Genomic DNA, 20,536 nt, shown 5'->3' on the forward strand with positions numbered 1-20,536 from the left:
CCACTGCCAGCAGCCAGCCCAAGCCTGCTGCAGTGATGCAATCCATGCTGTTACATCACCTCTGCACCGGAGGCTGATGTAAGGAGAGCTGTTAAAACAAGTAGCTGTGAATATAAACCCGCCTTTTTTTGAAAGCTCTCGTGCCAGTGCTGTAGGGACGTGGCCTCTCCAGCCCTCTGGGGTTTAACACAGGGGATAGCCTGGGGAACGTTGCCTCAGCTGTGGTACCCCACAGGGATTGGCTGACCAGATCCTCCCCACAGTTCTTCCATGGGAGAAAAACCTCATGGGACTGATGCACAAAATCCCTTTTTGTGGGAAAGGGGACCCTGATCCCACACAGAGCGCAGCTCTAGGGAAGTTTTCCTGCCCAGGGCAGGGATTACAGGAACTGGAGCCATCCACATTGAAGCTCAGTGCTTCCAGAAAGCAAACAGCACAGGTGACCAGCACCTGCTGAGACCTGAGACCTCACTTCACCTCTGCATTTCAGGGAGTGGCACACAATTACCTTCAGTGCACAGAGCAGGTAAAAAAAAACGAGGCTGGATCCAAGGGATATGAAAACATCCCTCTGCAGGAGCAAGTCCAGGGTGGCTCAAGCTGTAAGAGCTCCAAGCCAAGGAATTCCACAGGGGCCAGAGCAGCCAGGTCAATCGAGTCTCTGTTAGAAAAGCCAAACAACTCCACTCTGCAACTTATTTATTGTTAAAGAAATTCAGCTGTTACAGTATTGGATGTGGGGACAAGAATCACAACTACACTAGTCCCTCCAGCAGGAGGGTGTTGGGCAGACCGGGAGCGTGGCACAGACACGGCCCTGCATTAAGCCCTATGTCTGCTTACAAAGATTAAGGCTTTGATCACTGGAATCAACACCCATCTCCCCGAGGAGGAGCAGGGTGTTAGGAGTCCTGCTTCTCCCAGCACCAGGTCAGGAGGAGGCCCATCTCACGCTTCCTTGTGCCCCAGGACGCAGACGTGCCTCACCCAGAACTCCAGCGGGGTGTCACGTGAGGGAGCTCCCATTGTCTCCAGCAGCCTGCAAGAAGCACAGTAAGGGTCCTCTGCTCCCATCCAGCCAAGTAGCACCAGGTGTGGGGAGATAACCGCAACCATGGATGAGATTCTTTCCTCTAAAGCACTTCAAAGCTCGGATTAGCAACTGGCAGGAACCCTTTCACAAAGCAGTGCACCCCTCCTTCCCCTCAACCCCACTCTTGGTCCACCCTATGAGGGCATCTTTCACGCCCTGCTTATTTTCATAAAGGCCTTTATTATTATTACCTCTTTTCCATCCCTGGGAGGAGGGTTTTTGCAGCCTCGGGGTCAGTCTTTAAGAAGACTTGGTATGGAGAGACAGACTCTAAGTAACCAACTACCCCAGCAACCGTCATGGGTATTTTATCATAGATGTTGGTGATTCTAGAAAGGCAATGGAGAATAAAGGAGCACTGGGACATTAAATACAAGCAGAGGAACAAGGGTGACTACAGAGCGAGGTGATGAATAAAGCCCATGACATTATCCATAGTCCAAGCATCTCCTCATGGCAGCTGGTGGGTCAGGAGCAGCGTTCTCACCCACTCACGGTCATGCACCAAGGCGCTCTTGCTCACCTCTTCTTGTCTGCAAATGGCAAAGCCTCGAAGATCTCCTTGTAGTCTTCCAGGACATGTTTTACTCTACTGTGAGAGTATTTTAAGAGCTGGTCCCAGGCCTATAATGACAGCAGATAAACAACCATGCTGAGCTCTCCACTGTGCATTTCCCCCTGCCCAGCACAGGTGAGCCCAAAGCTCGGTGCCCTCCCTGACCTCCCGGAAGATTTGGGTCAGTTTTTCAGAGCAGTCCCCGTAGTGCAGGCTCATATCAGTGGTGTAGGTGCTGATGGCCACGCAGCCGCCCGGCCGCAGCACACGCTTCGCCTCGTTCATGAACTTCCCAATATCAAACCAGTGTGCAGCCGTGAACGAGGCCAGGAGATCGACCGAAGCATCCTCAAAGGGCAGCTCCTCTGCCGGGCACACCCTGTGGACAGGGGGAAAAATAACAGTGTATCATGCTGGAAATAGTAGAGCAAGGCACGAAGCTAAAGGGCACGCAAGGAGCAGGGTTTTGCCTGCAGCACTCACAGGTAGGAGATGTTGGGAGGAGAGGGGGCAGCCTTGGCCTCCTGGATCTGTGCGTGGCTGATGTCGGTGCCCACCACCTTGACGAAGCGCTCGGCCAAGAAGGCTGTGCCTTGCCCTGAGCCGCAGCCCACATCCACAGCCAGCTGGGTGCAGCTGGGAGCCTGCAGGGACAGGGGGGCACATCTCAGCATAGCACCCCAACTCCTAGCCCTGCTCACAGCTGGGTGCAGGCTCCTGGGCATCCCCGCTGAACCCTGGTAGTCATCCCACCCCAAGTAAAGGGGTAAGGATATAAACAGAGCACGGCTGTGCCCCGCTCACCTTCTCCTGCAGGTAGGTGAGGATGGTGTCCTTCAGCTCCTTGCCGGGGGCAAAGCGGTACTTCAGGTAGACGGCTGCATGCTGCGTGCCCTCAAACATCTGTGCAGCCATAGCGGGAGCACAGGGCCTGTCCTGTCGGGACAGCGGTGCTCAGCCTGCACCCAGCACCAGGACTTTGCCCAGGCTGTGCTCAGAAGCCAGAAGCCTCAGCAGCCATGTCCCGTTTGTGGCAGGCGCTGGGTAAGAAAGACGGAAGCAAGGAGTGTGACGGGAGGTGCAGCTCCCACAGGGACAGCATTTGCACGCAAAGAGCTCGGCAGAACAGCACAGCCCGTGACGTTTGGGCACACCAGGCAGGGAAGGGTTACAGCTTGTAACGCAGGAAGAGCCGCCGCTCTCTGTTCCGGCTGCTTTCAGCAGGGAGCACGCACGGGCTGCTCGCACTGCAATGCTTCCATCCGCTCCCTGCCGCTGCCCCAGCACCCCCGGCTACTCACGACACCAGCAGTTCCCAGCAGCACCCCAGTCACCGCTCCCAGGCTCTCCTGCCGTGTCGGGATGAAGGGACAAGGCCACCCGCCCTACGGCCAGCAGCGACGGGCCAGCCGTGGGGCAGAACGGGGCCGTGCGAGGCTCATTGCACGCAAACACCACGGGTGGGGCCACGCTTTCCAGGAAAACATTCCCAGCCCTCCCTGCGTAGCTGGGGTGAAAGAGCAGCGGCGGGCCTGACGGCGCTGCATCCGGGCTGCAGGGCCGACTGCTCCCTCTAGAGCTGCGGCAGCTCCGTAGCGCCGTGCAGCTGAGCTGCAAGTAACAGCATCCTAAGGTCTCTGCTGTGAGGTCCCTAAAGCCTTAACGGAGCGTGCTGCAGCCTGAGAGCCGGGCTTCCCCTTGGTCCAGGGACTGTGGCATAGTGTAATTTCAGAACGCACACAAATAAGGGGATGAACAGCAGCCCCAGCAGCTGCAGATACCAAAGGAGAGCAAGAACCAAAGCCTGTGGGAACCCCAACCCGTACTTACTTGACTGTGCTGAAGTCCTCTCCTTGTACTCTGCCAAAGGAGAAAGGCTCACAGGGTGCTTTTATAACCCTGCTGCCAGCATTAGGAGCAAAGCCCCACACCTGGGCCAAGGCAGCCTGTTGGCATTTTGCGTGTGTTCAGGGCAGTAATGCTCGTTGCGCATAGCTGAGCCCACTAGAGCCCCTGCTTCTGTATCTATTAGTGACTGAACCGCAGGGAATGGGCAAAACAGGGCCACGAGCCCCATCTGTGCGTGCCAGGGGTACCTGGTAATATTGCACTTACTTTTTGGAGGCGGTGATTTGCTTTTAAGACCCCAGAGAGGCTTTGGCTTTTGGGAGACTTTCCTTTGCTTACGTCATGGAATCATTCAGGTTAAAAAAGACAGCTAAGATCCCCCAAGCCCAACCCCAGCCCACCCCACCACGTCCACTGCCCACAGCCCTCAGTGCCACATCCCCATGGTTCTGCAACGCCTGCGGGGATGGTGACCCCAGCACACCCTGGGCAGCTGTGCCAATGCTCTGATGGAAAGGGAACAACGTTTATCATCACAGAGAGGAGTAAAGTGATGTGAAAACACTCAGGGGTTCTGCAAGGCTCCTTCTGAACCCGCAGGGCTCAGGAGCTGAATGACTAATTGCTGCAGTGGTGTGTGGGATGAAGGCTCCAGGCAGGGAAGGGAGATGGCCACAGGTGAGCTGGTGGGAGCTGCTCACACCCCAGGCTGCGTGCTGCTTGTGATCCCCAAAATGCTGTCATTGTGTCCAAGGGGAGGACCATCGCCTGCTGCTGATTTCTGAGTGCCCATCATTGTATGGGATGGGGGAAATTGCTGTAGGAGTGCTGAGGTCAGGTGGGATGGTGGAGATGTGTGCAGTGAGCAGCACAAAGCCATCGGTCCCTGAGCATGACGAAAGGGACCCTGAGCATGAGTGCTGGAAACCAGAACCCGGATAATCCCCTCTGTCCCCGATCCCTGTTGGAAATAACCCTTGGCCCCCCCAGGGCTGGGCACAGACCCCCCAACCTGAGCGTGTCCCCGTAGGGGTATGGCACTGCAGCTGCGCCGTGCGGACGCACAGCTTCACTCCCCAGCGCTCTCGAGCATCCGAGTGGCCATAATTCCCCGGAAGGGGATGGTAATGAATCAGCGTCGCCCCGGAACGAAGAAGAGGGGGAGAAATATGAGCGTGCCCTGCCTTCTTCTGCCCGTGCCCTGCGTGCTCGCGCTGTGCGGGGCCCCGGAGGGCGAGCGCAATGCCCTGCGGCGGCTGAAGGCACGGGGGAGCCAGGGGGGAGCCGCGGGGGGAGCCAGGGAGGGGCACGGGGACGGGCAGAGCCCAGCACTGCTGCGCCCATGGGGCTGGGGGCCTGGCTGCGCTCGCTTGGCGGCTGCTGCGGCTGCTGCGGCGGGGAAGCGGCAGCCCCTGAGAAAGAGCCGCTGCTCAGGTGAGTGCCCCCGTCCCCATCCCATCCCTGCTCCGGTCGATCCCATCCCGTTCCCGCTCCGCTCGCACTGCGGCGATGCTCCAAGCATGGCCCCGCTTTGCCCGCAGCGCTCTCCCACCTTACGCTTCTCCCTTTTCCCCAGCTGTCATTCCGCAGCCGCTGCTCAGAGATTCCGAGGCCCCAGAGGGATTTTCTCCCAGCCCCCAGCTCGCTTTCTGCCTTGTTTGGGTCTCACTCCCCGTGGCACAATGCGTGTCGGAGTGCTGCTCTCAATTTTCCCACAATCGAATGAAGTTTTGGAGAGCAAACCGTGTCTTTCACCATAGAAACCGCCCGGCTTTTGTCTTCCCATTGCAAGGGTTCGGGGCTTTCATCGGGGAGGTTGGAATGAGAAGCAATGGATGGGGTCCCACTGGGGCTGCTGGAGATACCCAGGGAGGGGAGCTGGAGGTCTGCAGCACGGGGCACCGCATTGAGCCTTTGTCCGAATGCAGCATGAGGTTGAAAGATGACAGATCACTAAGCCAGTCTGCATGGGAGGGGGTCTGCAGCAGCACCCAAACCCTCCCACAGCACCACAGCGTTCCTGAGACACATGTGGTGACCTATTTAGATAGCAGGGACTGGTGGCAGGGATTGAAGCACCCTGATTTGGTGCTGTTAAAAGCGGCTCCCTAAATAATAAGCAGATAATCTCGAGGATGGGGCTGGCGGGCCAGGAAATTCGCATTAACCTTCTGAGAGCCCAGCACACGGGCAGAGATGTGCGGGTGCTGCCGTGCACCTTTCTTTAGCAACGTGCCTCTGTGCACCGATCCAATTAATGTCATAAGCAGGAAAGCAGAGGCACCTGCTGTTGCGCAAGTGCGGCAGCATAATTAACCTGATGGCCTAATTGCTGGCTTGTCCCCAGATGGGAGGCTACTGTGGTTTTATATTGCAAAGTGGGGGTCTTGCAGCAGCCTTGTTTAAAAGGAACAATGCAAACAAACGGAGCATTTGGGCTCTGAGTCTTGGGATGCATTAAACTGGGCTAAAAGCAGCCCAGAGCAGAAGTCTGTTGATGAAGTGCGGATGCTTCTGGATAAAGAGCAAATTGAAGCTGCTCCAACCCCCTTTGGTCCCATGGAAACTGCTGCAAGTGACACAAGATGGGAAGGCATCCCTTCCCGTGCTGTTTTTCCTCGTATTTCCTCACTTTAGTGATGCTCAGCCCTGCTGTCAGCTTCGTGCCCACACTTCCCACATTTGCTCCACACGTTTGCTGGGGTTTGCTGGCTCCCGAGTACATCTGGGGCCCCTTCCTTGGGAATCATCTTGCAAGACACAAGGGAGTGGCTCACAAAGCCAAGGTGTGTTAGTGTCAGTGCCAAAAGATCTTACAGTGAGCAGGGTGGGTCAGTGAGTGGGAGGAAGCAGGAGGATGCTGATGAGCTCACATGGAACAACGCCCCATAGGCTGTGCAGGGTGAGAACCCCACAGAGAACCCCTTGGTACAGGGATCTCAGGTGCCCCAGGTGTTACGTGCTTGGTTGGGACGCCTGGAGATGTGTTGGGAGAGCTGAGCAGTGCCATCTGCACCCTGCAACCTACCTGTTCCCTTGGCTTTAATGAGAGATTGGGAGAGATGATCTTCCCCTTGTTACCTGTCACTCAGGTTTTTGGTTTGTGGGAAATCTATTTAGGGAGCCACTTTTAGGGGTTTATCCACATGCTGAAGCTCCCCTTAGCACCCTTTGTAATGCCATGACATTGGGGATAAAGCGATACAGCAAGTTCTCCCTGCAGAAACAAACTACCCCATAAAAGCCTTGCACTTCTACTCTGAAACCATTTCCCCTTGTCCTATCACAGGCGCTGCTAAAGAGTCTGTGCCCTTCTTTCTTACAGCCCTCCTTTGGATGCTGAAGCCCCTTTAGACACTGAGCAGACAAACCCAGGCTTTCCTTAAGGGCTCCAAGTGTTCCTGTCTGGGTGTTTCCATCTGAATTCAGCCCCTGCCCAGGTCAGACCAGGAGCAAGGTGCCAAGGAGAGGTCCCAATGAGGTTTGAGCATCTCCATGGTTGGAGACCCCACAACCTCTCCGGGAAACCCATGACAGTGTTCAACCAAGCTTTCTGTAGCACACTTATAGATTCAGTTTCCTGCATTTCAATTTCCATCCCATTGTGGGACAGCACTGGGGAAGCGCTGGCTCCGTCTGTCCCCTCCCATGTTAAATGGATGAGGCCAGCTATTTAGGTCCATCACGTGGCTAAGATTTTCCCAAGCCACCCCATTTCCAGCCTTACCCATCCCCAGCAGCATCGTGTGCTTCGTCCCATGGCCGTACCAGATTTTAGCTAGCAGAAGGACTTTTGGGAAGGCCGAGGTGACACTGGGTGTTAACACAACCTCATGTCCCCTCTCTGCAGCAACAACAACCCATATGCTTCCTTTGGGGCCACGCTGGCACGGGATGAGGAGCAGAACCTGTGGAGCACCCCGCACGATGTTACCCACACAGAGGCAGATGATGACCGGGTGCTGTACAACATGATTGTGGGTCGGAGCCAACTGGACAAGGACTCTGAGGTGAGGAGATCACAATATGCTCTGGGATCATCAGCTCCATTCATTTATCAGTTTGGGCTGGTATTTCCCTATTTGGGTGTTGGGGATGCCCACCGCATCCTGGATAGTGCAGCTCCAGCGCAGCATTAAGTGCTCCTCTAATGGGTGATTATTGAGGAACTGGCACAGAAGAGGAAAAACAAAATCATCCCTGTTACATAAGCACTGTTTTGAAGCCCTAATTTCTTTCTCCAAAGTACTCTGTGCACGGGAGATTTCAGCAGCCCGATTAGGACCTCTTCATTCATGCTCAGCCCCACTGCTGTTACAGCTGGGGAATTGGAGGCACACAGGGTGAGCAACGCATGCTGTTATGGGGTGTTCCCAGCTCTCCTATGTCCCACCAGGCCCCGTTATTTGTGCCAAGAGAATTGCTGAGGACACGCAAGCTGCCACAGCCTCCAGCTGCACCCTTTCTGAGTGGCAGTAGGAGGAATTTGGCCTGGAGAGCCAACATTCCTGCCCTCAGCCCCAAATCTCTCTATCCTCCAGTGAGCATTGGAAAACTAGGCCAGCTTGCGTTGCCCGCTTCCCCTAATGAGGGAGGGAGAAAAGTCTAATTGAAGAACAGCGCCAAGGGCATAATCTGCTTTGGGAGCTGCTGCTGGCCCTGGGAGCAGGCAGACACCACAGGGCAGGGAATGGTCAACAGCAAACACGAGACAAACAGCACCTTTTTTTGTACATCTCAGTTAAAACAGGAGAAAATGGGAGAGCTGCCCCCCTGCATGTCTGTATGCTCACTGCATCCTTCCCTACCTGCACCGTGGGGATTTGGGATGCTGGAAGGAGACAAAGAGCTGTCACCCCACATCTCCATGTGGCACCACCATGACCATCAAACCAGTGTCTCATTTACCTCAAGTTAATCCATTTCTTCTTCTGTATTCTGAATCATGAGCCTTTCTGACACTGATGCCAATAGTGTAAACTTATGGGCACCGAGGAATCAATGAAAAGAATACATCTTCCTCCTGGTAAGGGGCTGCCAACACTAATGCAGCCCTTGAGATCAAAGCTGCCATCCAAGCTCAACAAAGCTTTGGGTCAACATTGCAAAATGTATTTTCCTGTAGGATGGCCCTGCAGCATCATCAAACCTGTGGTGTAAAATAAAACCCTGCAGCACAGGGAGGTGACAAATAACAGGAGATGGGTGACGTGCTGCTCCCACGCTGCTTGTCCACTCCTGTAAAGCATCATTTTCTGCACTGAGGCTGCTCCTTCACACACTCCCCAAATTCTTCCTGGACAACACAATGTTAGAGGTCCTCTGAGACTGGATTCGCCTCCGTGGAGAGACTCAGTAAGCAGGATGCATGAGAAAGCTGTAACCTAGATTCCCTCAAAACAAAAATAGATGGGAAATCACACTGCTCTTAATCCAGAGAGCAGCAGGAGCAGCTTCGCTACGTGCTGGCCACTCGGATTAGTGACTTTCAGGGAGGGCAGGACCAGGCCTCTCCCACCCAGAACAAGCCCTCCTGCTTCTGTCTCCTCTGTTTCCTTAGCTAAGGGCTGAAATGGTGCTCAGCCTCTTTTTGCTGGCAGTCTTAGCCTTTCCCTATGGGTGTTCATCAGCATCACAAACTCACAGAGCAGGATCCCAGAGGGACGGCACAGAGGTGCACCTGTTCATTCTGCAGGAGTACGTCTGTGTCACCTGCTGCTCAGCAATGGCATTAATCAAGGCTGTTAGTGAGAGGAAATAATCCGAGTGATGCTACAACCCCACTGTGCTGGCGCTTCTGTCGATGCATCCTTTTCGGTGTGAACGTGTGTTAAATCCATGTAGAAGAAATACTCCTGGTTGTGTTCCAGTGCAGGAATGTCTTTTTCCACAAACAGGCATCTCTAATGGCACTGATACAACTGCAATAAAAACCTCAAGCCCTTCTCCTTCACGCAGCGCCCCATTATGCAGATACAGAGCTTGAGGTCAAGTCTGTGGATTTGAGCCATATTAGGATAAAGCATTAGTTTGCTACGTACTGAGGGATGTGGTCTAGAGGGGAAATACTGGTAGTAGGTGGACGGTTGGATTGGATGATATTGGAGGTCTTTTCCAACCCTGATAAGTCTATGATTTAAAAAATGCTAACACAACCTTTAAAAGAGCCTAGTTTTATTGTCCCCAAGTGCTTATGAAGACCTACCAACTCCAGTTAGATGCCAGATCAGTTTGGAGAAGACACTGTGTGCGTGACCTTTGTACAGCAGCAACTTTTACCTTTCTATAGGCTATGAACAACTATTAGAAAAGGTGCAGTGCCAGTTTAACCACAAGGCTATGCAAACAAGGTGTTGCTGCAGTCCATGGAATGTAATTACGAGCTCTGGCTCCATTTCTAGATATGCCCAGAAAAGCAGTAGAGGCCTCCTCAAATGCAAATAACTACGATACCTTTTTTGCTTTGCAGGAATGGCAAAAGCTCAACTATGATATTTACACCTTACGGCAAACAAGGAAAGAAGTGAGAAGCAGGTGGAAGCACATTTTGGAGGATTTAGGTAAGATGAAGGACAAAACAATGTCTTTCCTATGGTGCTGAATGAGAAGAAGTCCAGGAGCCACCAGCAGCAGGAGGGCCAGTGGTGTGAGGGTCAAGGAGAGCCCTTCAAACCCACGACAGCTTGGGCACACAGTCATCCATCTCAGGGTTTCCTTTTGCAAGAATACCTCACCCTGTGTTCTTATAAACAAGATAAGTGTGGAGAAATGAATATTCCTCCCAGATGTGAAGACAGACACACCTAGTTTTCCTCCCCAGCTCCTACCAGCTGATTGGAGCCAAATCATCCACTCTTTTTGCTCCAAAGTGAATTTGAAATGTTCTTTCAGCAAATGAAATTGCTCAGCAGCGGCCCTCCTGCTCCAGGTGGCTGGTGGCTAATGAGAGGAGGGCTTAGAGCTGCTCCAGGGCATTGTCACTGGGAGCAAAAGAGGTGGGGAGCTCAGCCACTCCTGCCCTACCTGCTGTTCTGGCACTTAGATGGGAGGGAATGCTGGGAATTCATTCATTCATTCAGCTTGTGCATCACCACCGGCTCCCTAGTGATAAGTGCAGAGTCAGTGGTGGCAATTACATTTAAAGATCTCACGATCACCACACTAATTCATTTCCCTCTCCCTTTCTTTCCTTTGGCACCCTTGCTATAAGAGATGGTGACTGCTATATATCAACAAACGCGCATGCACTCATTGCTGCAAAGGGACACCCACTGCTCTCTGCACGTTTGGCTCCTCTCTCTAACACATCTTCTCCCCAGGTTTCCAGAAGGAAGCAGACTCCCTCCTGTCAGTGACCAAACTCAGCATTGTCAGCGACTCTCAGAACATGAGCAAAGCCCGGGACATCCTGCTAAAGCTCTCTGAAGAGACAAACATCTTCCCAACCAGCTGGGAACTGTCTGAGCGTTACCTCTTTGTGGTGGTGAGTAGCTCCTTACGTGCATCCCTCCTTCTTGCTCTGGCTCTGCAAGTGAGCTCAGGTGCAGGGAGCAGACAGATGACCCATGCCAGAGGACGCTCAAAGATGTGGTGGCAGTGACTGTACAATCCCATTGCTTTGGCAGGACCGGCTGATCGCTCTGGATGCTGCAGATGAGTTCTTCAAGCTGGCCAGCGTGGTGTACCCAAAAAGAGCCAGCATGGAAAGAGTGGATGAGAAGTACGCCCCTGCCATGACGCCCTGAGGAGCATGGGGACAGTGGGTTTACCTTCCCTTGGAAACGCTCCTGTGCCAAGGGACTGCAGCATGAATAGTGCTGTTCCCTGTTTCCCTGCCCAGGAGTAGGCTAGCGATGCCCTACAGGGAAGGCATGGGAAGGGGCTCCCAGCAGACAGGAGCGAGAACTGCTGTAGCATAGCCCTGGTGGGAGTCCACCAGCTGTGTGGGGTATGCAGATAAGCACAGGGGAACCACTGCACCAGTAGCTGCAAACAGTGTCCCTAATGACAGCATATTGTGAGGATGCCCACCTTGTCACCTCCCATGGGACCTTTACCTCCCTCGCAGCCAGGAAGGAGAAATACCTCGCTCACCTGCAACCTCATGACATTTCTCAGTGCAACAGTCCCATTCTTTATCCCCAGTGGATTGGCCCAGCAGCTCAGGACAGGACTGACACCAGCATCCTGGAACTGTTGGGTGCTGGGTCCCCAGCGATGGGCATCTGGAGGAACTCACATCAAGGGATGCTCAGCCCAGCACAGTGAACAGAGGTGGATTTTAGCAAGGCTCCACGGTTGGACCTGCTGAGAAATATTCCTCCTGCAGCGCCCTCGGATTGGTCACACCAATGTCTTCCTTCATTTCTGAATGTCCGAGTCATAACTGCAATAATAAAAAGCACACAAAGTTGGTGGACCATGTATATGGTCAGTGCTGTTAATGAAGATTTTTAATGAGCACCCTTTGTACTTTCTTTTGTGTCTATGTGTGTGTATGTGTCTGATAGCGAGCAATAATCTTTAAACACTGGATTTGATCATTTGACATCACTGGTTAACACATTTGCTGCTAATGGACCAGCTGAAAATCCTGGTTACAACGGACTTCCCAAAAGAGCAAAATAGAGTTTTTATCTGTTTATACCTACAGAGTTTCATATACATATATATATATATTTATGAAACGTTACTGTTTGTCTGTCTTCTTGGGAAATATTTTTTGTCATCTCTGGACATCAGTGAAACCTGAATTTAATAAACAAAACCTAGCACAAAACCGAGGCTTCTTACTCTCTGCGACCACACTGGGGCAACAACATTTATCTCAGCTGCTGATAGCAAAGGGGCTGAGCTATTTCCAGATCATGGGCTTCTGCAACCTGTTCTCCATACCCTTACACAGCTTGCTGGTTGACTTGCAAGTGAAAGGCCACTTTATAAGACCAAAGCCTTCATGCAAGGTGATGGGGACTGAATTGAATTTCAATGGGATTTGGAGTTTGGTACCCATTTCCCCCCATTGACTTTTATTTACTTTTTTTAAGCTGCAGTTCAGCTGCACTTTGGAAAGGCTGCCATGCTTTTAGAGAAAATAAACCTTAGTGTGAGGCAACTCACGTGCTCGAGGGTTTGGTTTGGTTTGAACAAGCTGTTGCAGAACAGGGAGATCCGGCGGTCCGAGGGACACGGTGCCAAAGCACACACGGCCCCACAAAAGCCAGCCCATGGGATATCATCACCTTATACTTCTCATGTTATGCAAAGCTGCCTGATGAGTTCCTAAATCTCTTCTGTGGGGCACGGAGGAGTAACCAGGCTGAGGGCTCATGCTTCTAATAATGTATTGTTCTCAACATATTTAGGCTTTAATTTAGGTTTTAACAGGGGCTTTGGGATGGACAAGCTGCTTCACAAAGTGGTCCAGGACACAATGTTAAGCAGCAAGTCCCTCTCCATCGAGAAAGATGGAGCAAAGCCACCAGACCCTGCCGATGCCCATTGACCCCAGTGAGCACCCAGCTTGGAGCACGGCTGTAAGGCAGCTCGGTGAGCAGCAGAGGCCACTCTTCCCTTAGCCATGCTGTGAGGAATCACTTTCAGAAGGCGGTGAAACATTGCCAGCCCTTTCATGTGTACACATCGCCTCCAGTCTCCCAGCTCTATGAGAACCATCCAGTTCATATGATAACAAGGAACAGCCAATGGGAACAAATCAGGGTGGCTTCTTGGAAGTGAGACCCTGACTTAATGACAACAAAGAATTAAGCATAAGCTTTGAATCCTTCCCCTAGCGCTTATTTCAGACACCGCCTGCATCATCAGGCCATCAAGCAAACCTGGGCAAATGCTTGTGGCTAATTGCTGGCCGATGTTGGCTTCACAGCAGCTGAGCAAAGTATTTTAGCTTTGTGGCTCAAAGGAGCAGCACCGTAGGATTCTCATCCTCTACATCAAAGCTAGGAATTACATACAGTGCAGTCACCAGCCCTAGGAGAGAGCAGCTATAAACAGACTCAGTGGATAGACCATCGTGACTGTGCACACCTGGTTTCTTCTTTGCACTCTGAACTTACCTGAGACACGCAACATGAGTTCGGCAGGCTAAGAAGAAAGCTGAGGATGGAAGTTGGGCTGTGAGCTGCAATCCGGGCAGAAGGTGGCAGTGCGGGTGTTTGGTAAAGGCTGAGCAGCAGCGGGCAAAGGAGGTGGGAGGGAGCGCCGTAAATCACACCGTGAGCTCTGATAAGTAATAGGAATGGACATGGGAGAGAAAACCATCATCGACTGAATTCCAGCTGTAGGAAAAATCGCCATTTCAAACCACCCCGTTTCAATCGTTTCTAACATTAGAAATACCAGCACTTACAAACTTTTCCTGGAGGGAAAACCTGTATTTTTCTAACCTAATGAGGATCACTAATGTTGATTGACTTGCCACAAAACAGCTCTCCAGTAGAATCCCTTTGAAGACAAGCAACCACTTTTGCTTGGGGAGTCCCTCTTATGCAAGCTACGGCTTAGTTAAAGCATTCCCTTATCTTACAGACTGCAAATGTCATGGATGTATTCATAGTGCCTTTGCACAGGGAATCCATGGAACAATCCAACCCCTGGGCTCTGCTTAATGCCCTAAGCAAAGCCTAGCACAGCCAAAAGCTTTCTGGTTTTACTATCAGTTGACTCATGAAAAGTACTACCTCTACCTATGAGCTTTATCCTCATCCTTTAAGGAGAAAAGTCAGCTTCTCAAAGCGGTGATACATTCAGGTGACTGCTTTATCTTATTGGGATGAGTGGAGGGAGACATCGCGCAGGCTGATGTTGTGGGATCCCAGCTGCCCTAAAATAAACAGATAAAGGTAGACATATCAAAACAAGGCAGCAAACAGAGGCAAAAAGGCACAGCCCAAGGAAAGGCAGTTTGGCAGGTGGAGAAGGCTGTGTGCAATGGGTGCCAAAATATGCTGTGATGGTGCTGCAGGGTGCGTTAGCTGGGCACTGCCAGCAGGATGAGCTGTGTTTGTGTATGCCTGAATTACCGACATCAAAATAAAAGCTGTCTGATGCGAGCTCTCACCAGCAGATCGGAAAGAAGAAATGTTTGGGAAGGGATGTGCTACCAAAAGATCATCCCTTTGAGAGTGGCAGCTTTATACCTGTGGAGCTTCTGGGATTCTTCCTGCTGGCTTAGCAGGGCTTGAGTCAGACTGCAGAGACGTAAACACAGGGCAAGCCCAGATGTTTCCCAAGTCAAAAACAAACCTTCTGCCAATCAGCCATCCATGCCTCTTCTGCATCAAAGTCTCAGAAATAACAGCTAGGGCTCCTGGAGAGAATTCCATGAGTGGGGAGAGCATCTCTGTGTGCCTGCAGGAAGAAAACAAAGCCCAAAGCATGCCTCGTGCCATAGGGATCACAGGTTGGAGAGACCCGAGGAGGTTATCTTGGCCAACATCCTTCTGTAAAGCAGCATCTACCCTTTTGAGAATGCTGTAAACAACTTGTATGGAGAACGTGAACGGATGGGGAAGGAAGGAAACAGCACTGTTTGTTGGTGGGAAGATGGCCAGGGGTTTGGAAACTCAGTTTCCGTTCCAAGGGCTGCCCACCTCCATCTGCCCATCCAGGGCTGGGATGGAGAGGTGGGACCTCCAGGGGCTGATGGCAAAGAGGTCCTGCTATTCCTGCATCTGTCTTCAAGCTAAACTTTGGATATCAAAACCGTCCACAAGCCTATCATCCAAAACACTCTGCTATAATAACTTCAAGATGTTTTCCTTCAATTTTTTGTAATGCTCTCCAGCTTTTTGGTACAAGGCGGATAAAGCACTGTTTCCACCCAGAAACTAAAACTTCAGCTTTAGATGACAGCAGTGCCTTTTAAAGCAGTGCTAAAGCATTTGCTTTTTTAATCTGGGGACGATGCCTGTTCCTGCGGATAGTTTCAGTTCTGATACATCAGCTTTGCCAGACAGAATTGGTCAGTTTAGCTTTGTTTAGGGCTCTACAGACATGGCAGCTGGCGACATTCTGATTATTTATCCAGTGAAAACTGTTTCATAACAGAAGAGAAGGCACCTTTCAACCCCCGAGGCTGTGTTTAAGGAAGATCCCACAGCTCTCAGTCCTGTGCAAGACGCGTGCAGGCATGCTGAGGAATGTGGCTTGCCTGGGTACATCTGTCCCAGTCAAAGACAGATGCAGCCCTGTGCTTCCATCATCTTTTGTGGATCTGCTCACCAGTCCTGAGCTAATCAGAATTTGATGGTGTTATTCGGCTTTTGCTTGCCCAATTGCATTGGAAAATATTTTCACTTTTCCTCCCTACCTCCTTGGATGCACCACAGAAATGATCAAGTTTGGGTACTCATGCAGTTGGTATCAGAAGAGGGGAAATACACTGGCTCATGCCCCAGTTCTGCTTTCCAGAAGTGATGGAGCTTCCCAAGGGACATACAAACACATTGGGATCAATGAGCATTTCAGGAAGCCCAACAGAGTTCTGCCCCTTGCTCAGTTGGCTGAGGTGGCATGGGATCTGCACACCACCATTCTCATGCTGGCTGGCTTCCTGACAAACATGCCAGCTGCACAGAGTGCAGCCTGGTTCCCACCAAGGTATCACTGATGAAACAAGCATGCCTACGTACCTGTGACATTGCAAACCAGGAGAAAACAAGACTCGTGCCCCCACGGCTGCGGCCATCGGATCTCCTATGAGCATCATCCAGCCTGAACACACATTAAGGATCAAATATGTTCACAAATGCAGCACCCTCCCACTATTTGCCATTCCTCGTGCAGCAGTGACTCTACAAACACCAGTATAAAAGGCTGTAGTGCAACAGAACCAGTAGCACACAGCCAGCCCCTTGCTTATAAGCCAGCACAAATCCTACAGACAGACAGACAACCAGCTGGTTAATTTTCTAACGTTAATTTCTCTTTAAATTCTTCACTATTTAAGATCTCAGGAAGTGCAGTGGTAGTGCACAGACTTCACTCTACTATGCAGAACAGCTACAGACTCAGGGCAGCCACATGCTTTATTTTCCTGATGGAAAACTCCTTCCTGATGTCAGCAATGACCAGCCTTATCCCACCAGTGCAGCATGAACCCAGTAGGCAGGGCTGGATCCCACCAGCACACCAAGCAGAACAACTTGCTGCAGGCAAAAAGATCTCTTCCCTTGCTCAAGGTTTCATACAAGTGCAAGCACTGAGCTCAGCAGGGAGAGCTCAAGGCTCAAGTCTGGGAGGACTGCAAATAAACACATTTCTCAGTGCTGAATAAGGATCGTCCAGAAGAGGAGAGCAATCCACACTATGCAGCTTTGCATTCCTGTGCTTGCAGCCTCTTTTAGAAACATTATTCTCAGTTGTTTTTTCCCCCATTTCTTTTACGTTAAAGACTGGCTGCACTGCTTAAAGCCTGCAAGGAAGGGGAAGAAATGAAAACGAGCAAGTCAGAGAGGGACACCTGCAAACCTGAGGAGCAGCTTCACAGTGGGTTTTCCCTTGCTAAGCTGCAGCTAGGAGAACCAGCCCCACAGGGTCACCTCCTGCAGATGCACACAGCGACACAGAATCATAGAATGGCTTGGGTTGGAAGGGACCCTGAGGATCATCAAGTTCCAGCCATCCAATCAAAGTCCCTTTCATCATCCCCATCCCCACCACATCCCCTTCATCCCCACTGCCTTCACCACATCATCTCCTGCATCCCCACCATGCCCCTCCTCCATCACCCCTCACATGACATATCACATCCAGTTGCCTTACAGCCTTCCATAGGAAGGGGGTTTTACACGCAGGTGACAGCGAGCTGAGGGTAAAGCAGTGGTCAGCACAGCTGTCTGTGACTGAGCTGTAAACATACCTGGCTGCAGTAGTTTCTCTCTTCACTTCAGCACACCCAGTGCCGTTTTGCACTCACTTCCTTTCTGAGCCATAAAGGATGATGGTTCAGCCTCTGGGATGTGGTCCGTGGGCAGACCCAGCATCCTCAGCTCTGTGCTGCAGCAGCAGCGTGCAGGGATGCCCAACTCCTCATGCAACGGGGTTTCCAGGATTGTATCCCATTGGACTCCTTTCCTCTTTGCTGAAATCAAGAAGGAGTTTTAGACAACAATGGTGGATGGAGGATCTGAAGGAAACTCAGGCCTACGCCTCCACGTAGGTCTTTGGGAAGGAGAAAGAACTAAGCTGCTACCCTTACAGGCACTCTCCCAAGATTATTTTATTCTCCTTGAAAGACCCTAAAAAAAGATTGAATTCAGGCTCTCTCTCCCTATTTGTATTCCTCCTGTTCTTTGAAAGATGTTTTAATTCTCTCCATTCCCCAACCTCATTTCAGTTGGTGGTGCTGGAAGGTATTTAAAGTTACAGCCATGCTCCCATGGGTTTCCATGAAAGAAATTAGGGAAGAAGAAAAAAAACAGCAACAACCAACCAACACAGAAAGAAAGCCCCTGCCTGTCTGATGCACAGCAATGCTTATGTTTCAATTACAGAGAGCGAGGGGCCAGACTCAACAGAGAGTCTGAGACAGGGGAAAGGAAGAATTATGTTGGAAAACCAGACTGCAGCCATAAAGAGGCAGCTGCCTGTGAGGGGATAATCCTGTTAGCAAGGCAGCCAGGTGGCCAGCAGGCATCCTAACCCCATTGTGAGCTTGCTGCTCTCCAGGACAGGAAAACCCCACCAGCCTCTGGGTGATGGCATTAAATACACACCAAGAGATAACTACACAGCCCCACCTCTTTATCTCACCCAGGTGAATTAGGACTTTGCTTCTCCCCAGCACCAGGGCTCCCTCTGCAAACACAAAGATGGTGTGGGATTTTATGAATGGGGCAGGGCAGAGCTCTGGGCAGCGATGTGACTCAGTGCAGCTGCTTCCTTGGGGAGACAGGGGATGAGATAAACAGCTGCCTGGCTCCTCAAGGCCACTGCTCTCATTACTCAGTGTTTTCCTCACCGTGTCTCATAAATCCCTTTGCTGTTTGGCTCCTGTACGCTGGTGGAGGGTAAAAGCAGTGTACCCTGTTCCCGGGCTAACAAGGGACTGTTTGAAAGCAGCTCTGAGCAGGGTGACGTCAAGCAAGAAACCTCCAAGAGGATGTTGCAAGCTGGGCTTTGAAGGCAGGGTTTGTTTGGGAACATCAGGCTTCAGCTGGATCTGCTGATATTGGGCATGCCAATGAGACATCCCAATTACCAGGCAGAACTGAGTAAGAGGCTTTCAGGCTGCGGGTACCTTGAGATGAGCAGCATGTAAACATCCTGCCTGCCTCAGGAGAGAGAAACCACTACCCCACATGCTCTGTCTAAACCAAGGGCACAGGCACCCAGAACTCCTCCCTGCGGGGCAGCAGAGGCTTGAAACAGATGGGATGGGGGGCAAGAGGGACAGCTATCGCACATTTCTCATTCTCAGGCACCACTGAGGTTTCTGGGGCTTGGGACACAGCATAATACAGTAATCCCGCTCCACTCTCAATGATATTTGAAACATGAAAAAAGGCAATGATGCACTAATTTTCAGAAGGGTAGATAGGGAACTACTGACCTGTCAGCCTCACCTCCGTGCCAAGGAAGACCATGGAGCAGATCCTCCTTAAGCATATGGAAGAGAAGTAGATGATATGGCATAACCAGCATGGCTTCACCAAGGACAAGCTCTGTTTGACCAACCTCATGGCCTCTGTGATGGCACAACTGCATCAATGGACAAGGGAAGACCAGTGATGTCATTTATTTGGATTCCCACAACATCCTTCTCTCCAAATTGGAAAGATATGGATTTGATTAATGGATTGTTCAATAGATGAGGAACTAGTTGTGAGATTGTACCCAGAGAGCAGTGGTCAATGGCTCAGTGCCCAGATGGAGGTCAGAGCCATCTCCCTCTGGGGTCAGCACTGACACTGGTGCTCTTTGGTATCTTCATCATTGACACTGACAGTGGGATCAAGTGCACCGTCACCAAGTCTGCAGATGACACCAAGCCATGAGTTGTGGTCAGTGTGCCCAAGGGATGAGATGTCATCCAGAGAGACCTTGACAAACTGAGCAAGATACATTTGGACAACTTATATTTGGTTAAAGCCTGGATTTAAATTCCTGGCTCCTTTTCAACAATCCACGATAGGGTTTATTTTCCAGACTGCACCTTGAGAAGTCAGCAAACAGAGCTGTTAGATATCTATGTTAACCTGCACACCATGAGTCGAGACCAGGACCTCCAATTGCTGAATTGCCTTTACACATCAGTGAATTACCAACCTGTAAAATGGAGAACGAAGAGCTCCTTCACCTCGCTCACTGAGCGGTTTCATTTCATGCCACAGCTACCCATCTGCTGCTGTATTCCTGTAATTGACCCTTTGGGAGCTTGCTGACCTTATGTTTTGTTTAAGGAAACAAACCTGGCTGGTTGCAAGATGCTTTGATCCTGAACAGTGTTTGGGGCTGGGTGAAGCTGTGAAATGATGTGCTGGTGAGTCACGACACCGCTTTGTCAAGCTGCATACCTGATTTTCTTGCTCCTTGTCAAATATTTGCTGTCTGTCTGAGTACAGAAAGGATATTTCACAGCAGAAACAAATGCCTGCCTTTACAGCTGTGCATCCCTCCACTTCAGGCTCCTCTCTCTCACACATACGCAGTTTTGCAGAGGAGACCTGCATAAAGCCAACATAAAATCAGAGCTGCACACAAGGCAAGAGGAAGGACCAGAAAAATGCCAGCAGCTTCCAGGAAACAACAAGCTTTCAGAGTCCAAATCACCCTCGGTGAGAGCAAGCCCAGCTCCATTAAATTCAACAGCCGCTGTTACACTTCACTGAAGTAGGTCTTTTAGGGTTTATTTGAGGTTAACTGCCCAAATCCCTGGCTTACAGACTTCTTCATGTCCAAGATAACAAATGGGAAGGTAAATAAGAATAAGGAGAAGCCATGCTCACGGCTGGTTCCTTGCCCTCTGGCTCACTGACAGTGTAGCTATGCAAAGCATTCAGCTCAGCATGCCG

At 51.2% G+C, this 20,536-nt stretch overlaps 2 protein-coding genes across 5 annotated transcripts; one reads left to right on the forward strand and one right to left on the reverse strand.

Annotated features, from left to right (window-relative positions):
* Positions 1–685: 685 nt before the first annotated feature.
* Positions 686–5,214, reverse strand: LOC140255027 (putative methyltransferase DDB_G0268948). 4 transcript variants are annotated; one of them, XM_072342289.1, is made up of 7 exons: positions 5,053–5,214; positions 2,457–2,588; positions 2,136–2,296; positions 1,818–2,031; positions 1,620–1,720; positions 1,288–1,425; positions 686–1,042 (listed from the first exon to the last, which is right to left on the reverse strand). In XM_072342289.1, the coding sequence occupies exons 2-7, from the start codon at positions 2,565–2,567 to the stop codon at positions 952–954; spliced, it is 816 nt and encodes a 271-aa protein (XP_072198390.1). In that variant the 5' UTR covers positions 2,568–2,588; positions 5,053–5,214; the 3' UTR covers positions 686–951. The 4 variants fall into 4 exon arrangements, with proteins under 4 accessions (XP_072198390.1, XP_072198391.1, XP_072198388.1 ...); XM_072342290.1 differs by lacking the exon at positions 5,053–5,214 and adding an exon at positions 3,483–3,511; XM_072342287.1 differs by lacking the exon at positions 5,053–5,214 and adding an exon at positions 2,954–3,249.
* Positions 4,629–12,276, forward strand: MREG (melanoregulin). The gene is made up of 5 exons (XM_072342292.1): positions 4,629–4,934; positions 7,351–7,510; positions 9,970–10,060; positions 10,820–10,983; positions 11,126–12,276. Exons 1-5 carry the CDS (start codon positions 4,843–4,845, stop codon positions 11,243–11,245), a joined length of 627 nt encoding a protein of 208 aa, XP_072198393.1. The 5' UTR covers positions 4,629–4,842; the 3' UTR covers positions 11,246–12,276.
* The last annotated feature ends 8,260 nt before the right edge of the window (positions 12,277–20,536 follow it).

This window comes from Excalfactoria chinensis, chromosome 7, assembly GCF_039878825.1.
Source record: "Excalfactoria chinensis isolate bCotChi1 chromosome 7, bCotChi1.hap2, whole genome shotgun sequence".
NCBI lineage: Eukaryota > Metazoa > Chordata > Aves > Galliformes > Phasianidae > Excalfactoria > Excalfactoria chinensis.

Bases quoted from the DNA above. Each gene is read 5' to 3' on its own strand.
- LOC140255027 (XM_072342289.1), bottom strand. From the start codon at position 2,567: ATGGCTGCACAGATGTTTGAGGGCACGCAGCATGCAGCCGTCTACCTG. The intron at 2,032-2,135 runs GTGAGTGCTGCA...CCCTGTCCACAG, and splicing joins CCTCCCAACATCTCCTACCT to GGTGTGCCCGGCAGAGGAGC. The intron at 1,721-1,817 runs GTCAGGGAGGGC...CTGTCATTATAG, and splicing joins TGACCCAAATCTTCCGGGAG to GCCTGGGACCAGCTCTTAAA.
- MREG (XM_072342292.1), top strand. From the start codon at position 4,843: ATGGGGCTGGGGGCCTGGCTGCGCTCGCTTGGCGGCTGCTGCGGCTGC. The intron at 7,511-9,969 runs GTGAGGAGATCA...TTTGCTTTGCAG, and splicing joins AACTGGACAAGGACTCTGAG to GAATGGCAAAAGCTCAACTA. The intron at 10,984-11,125 runs GTGAGTAGCTCC...TTGCTTTGGCAG, and splicing joins AGCGTTACCTCTTTGTGGTG to GACCGGCTGATCGCTCTGGA.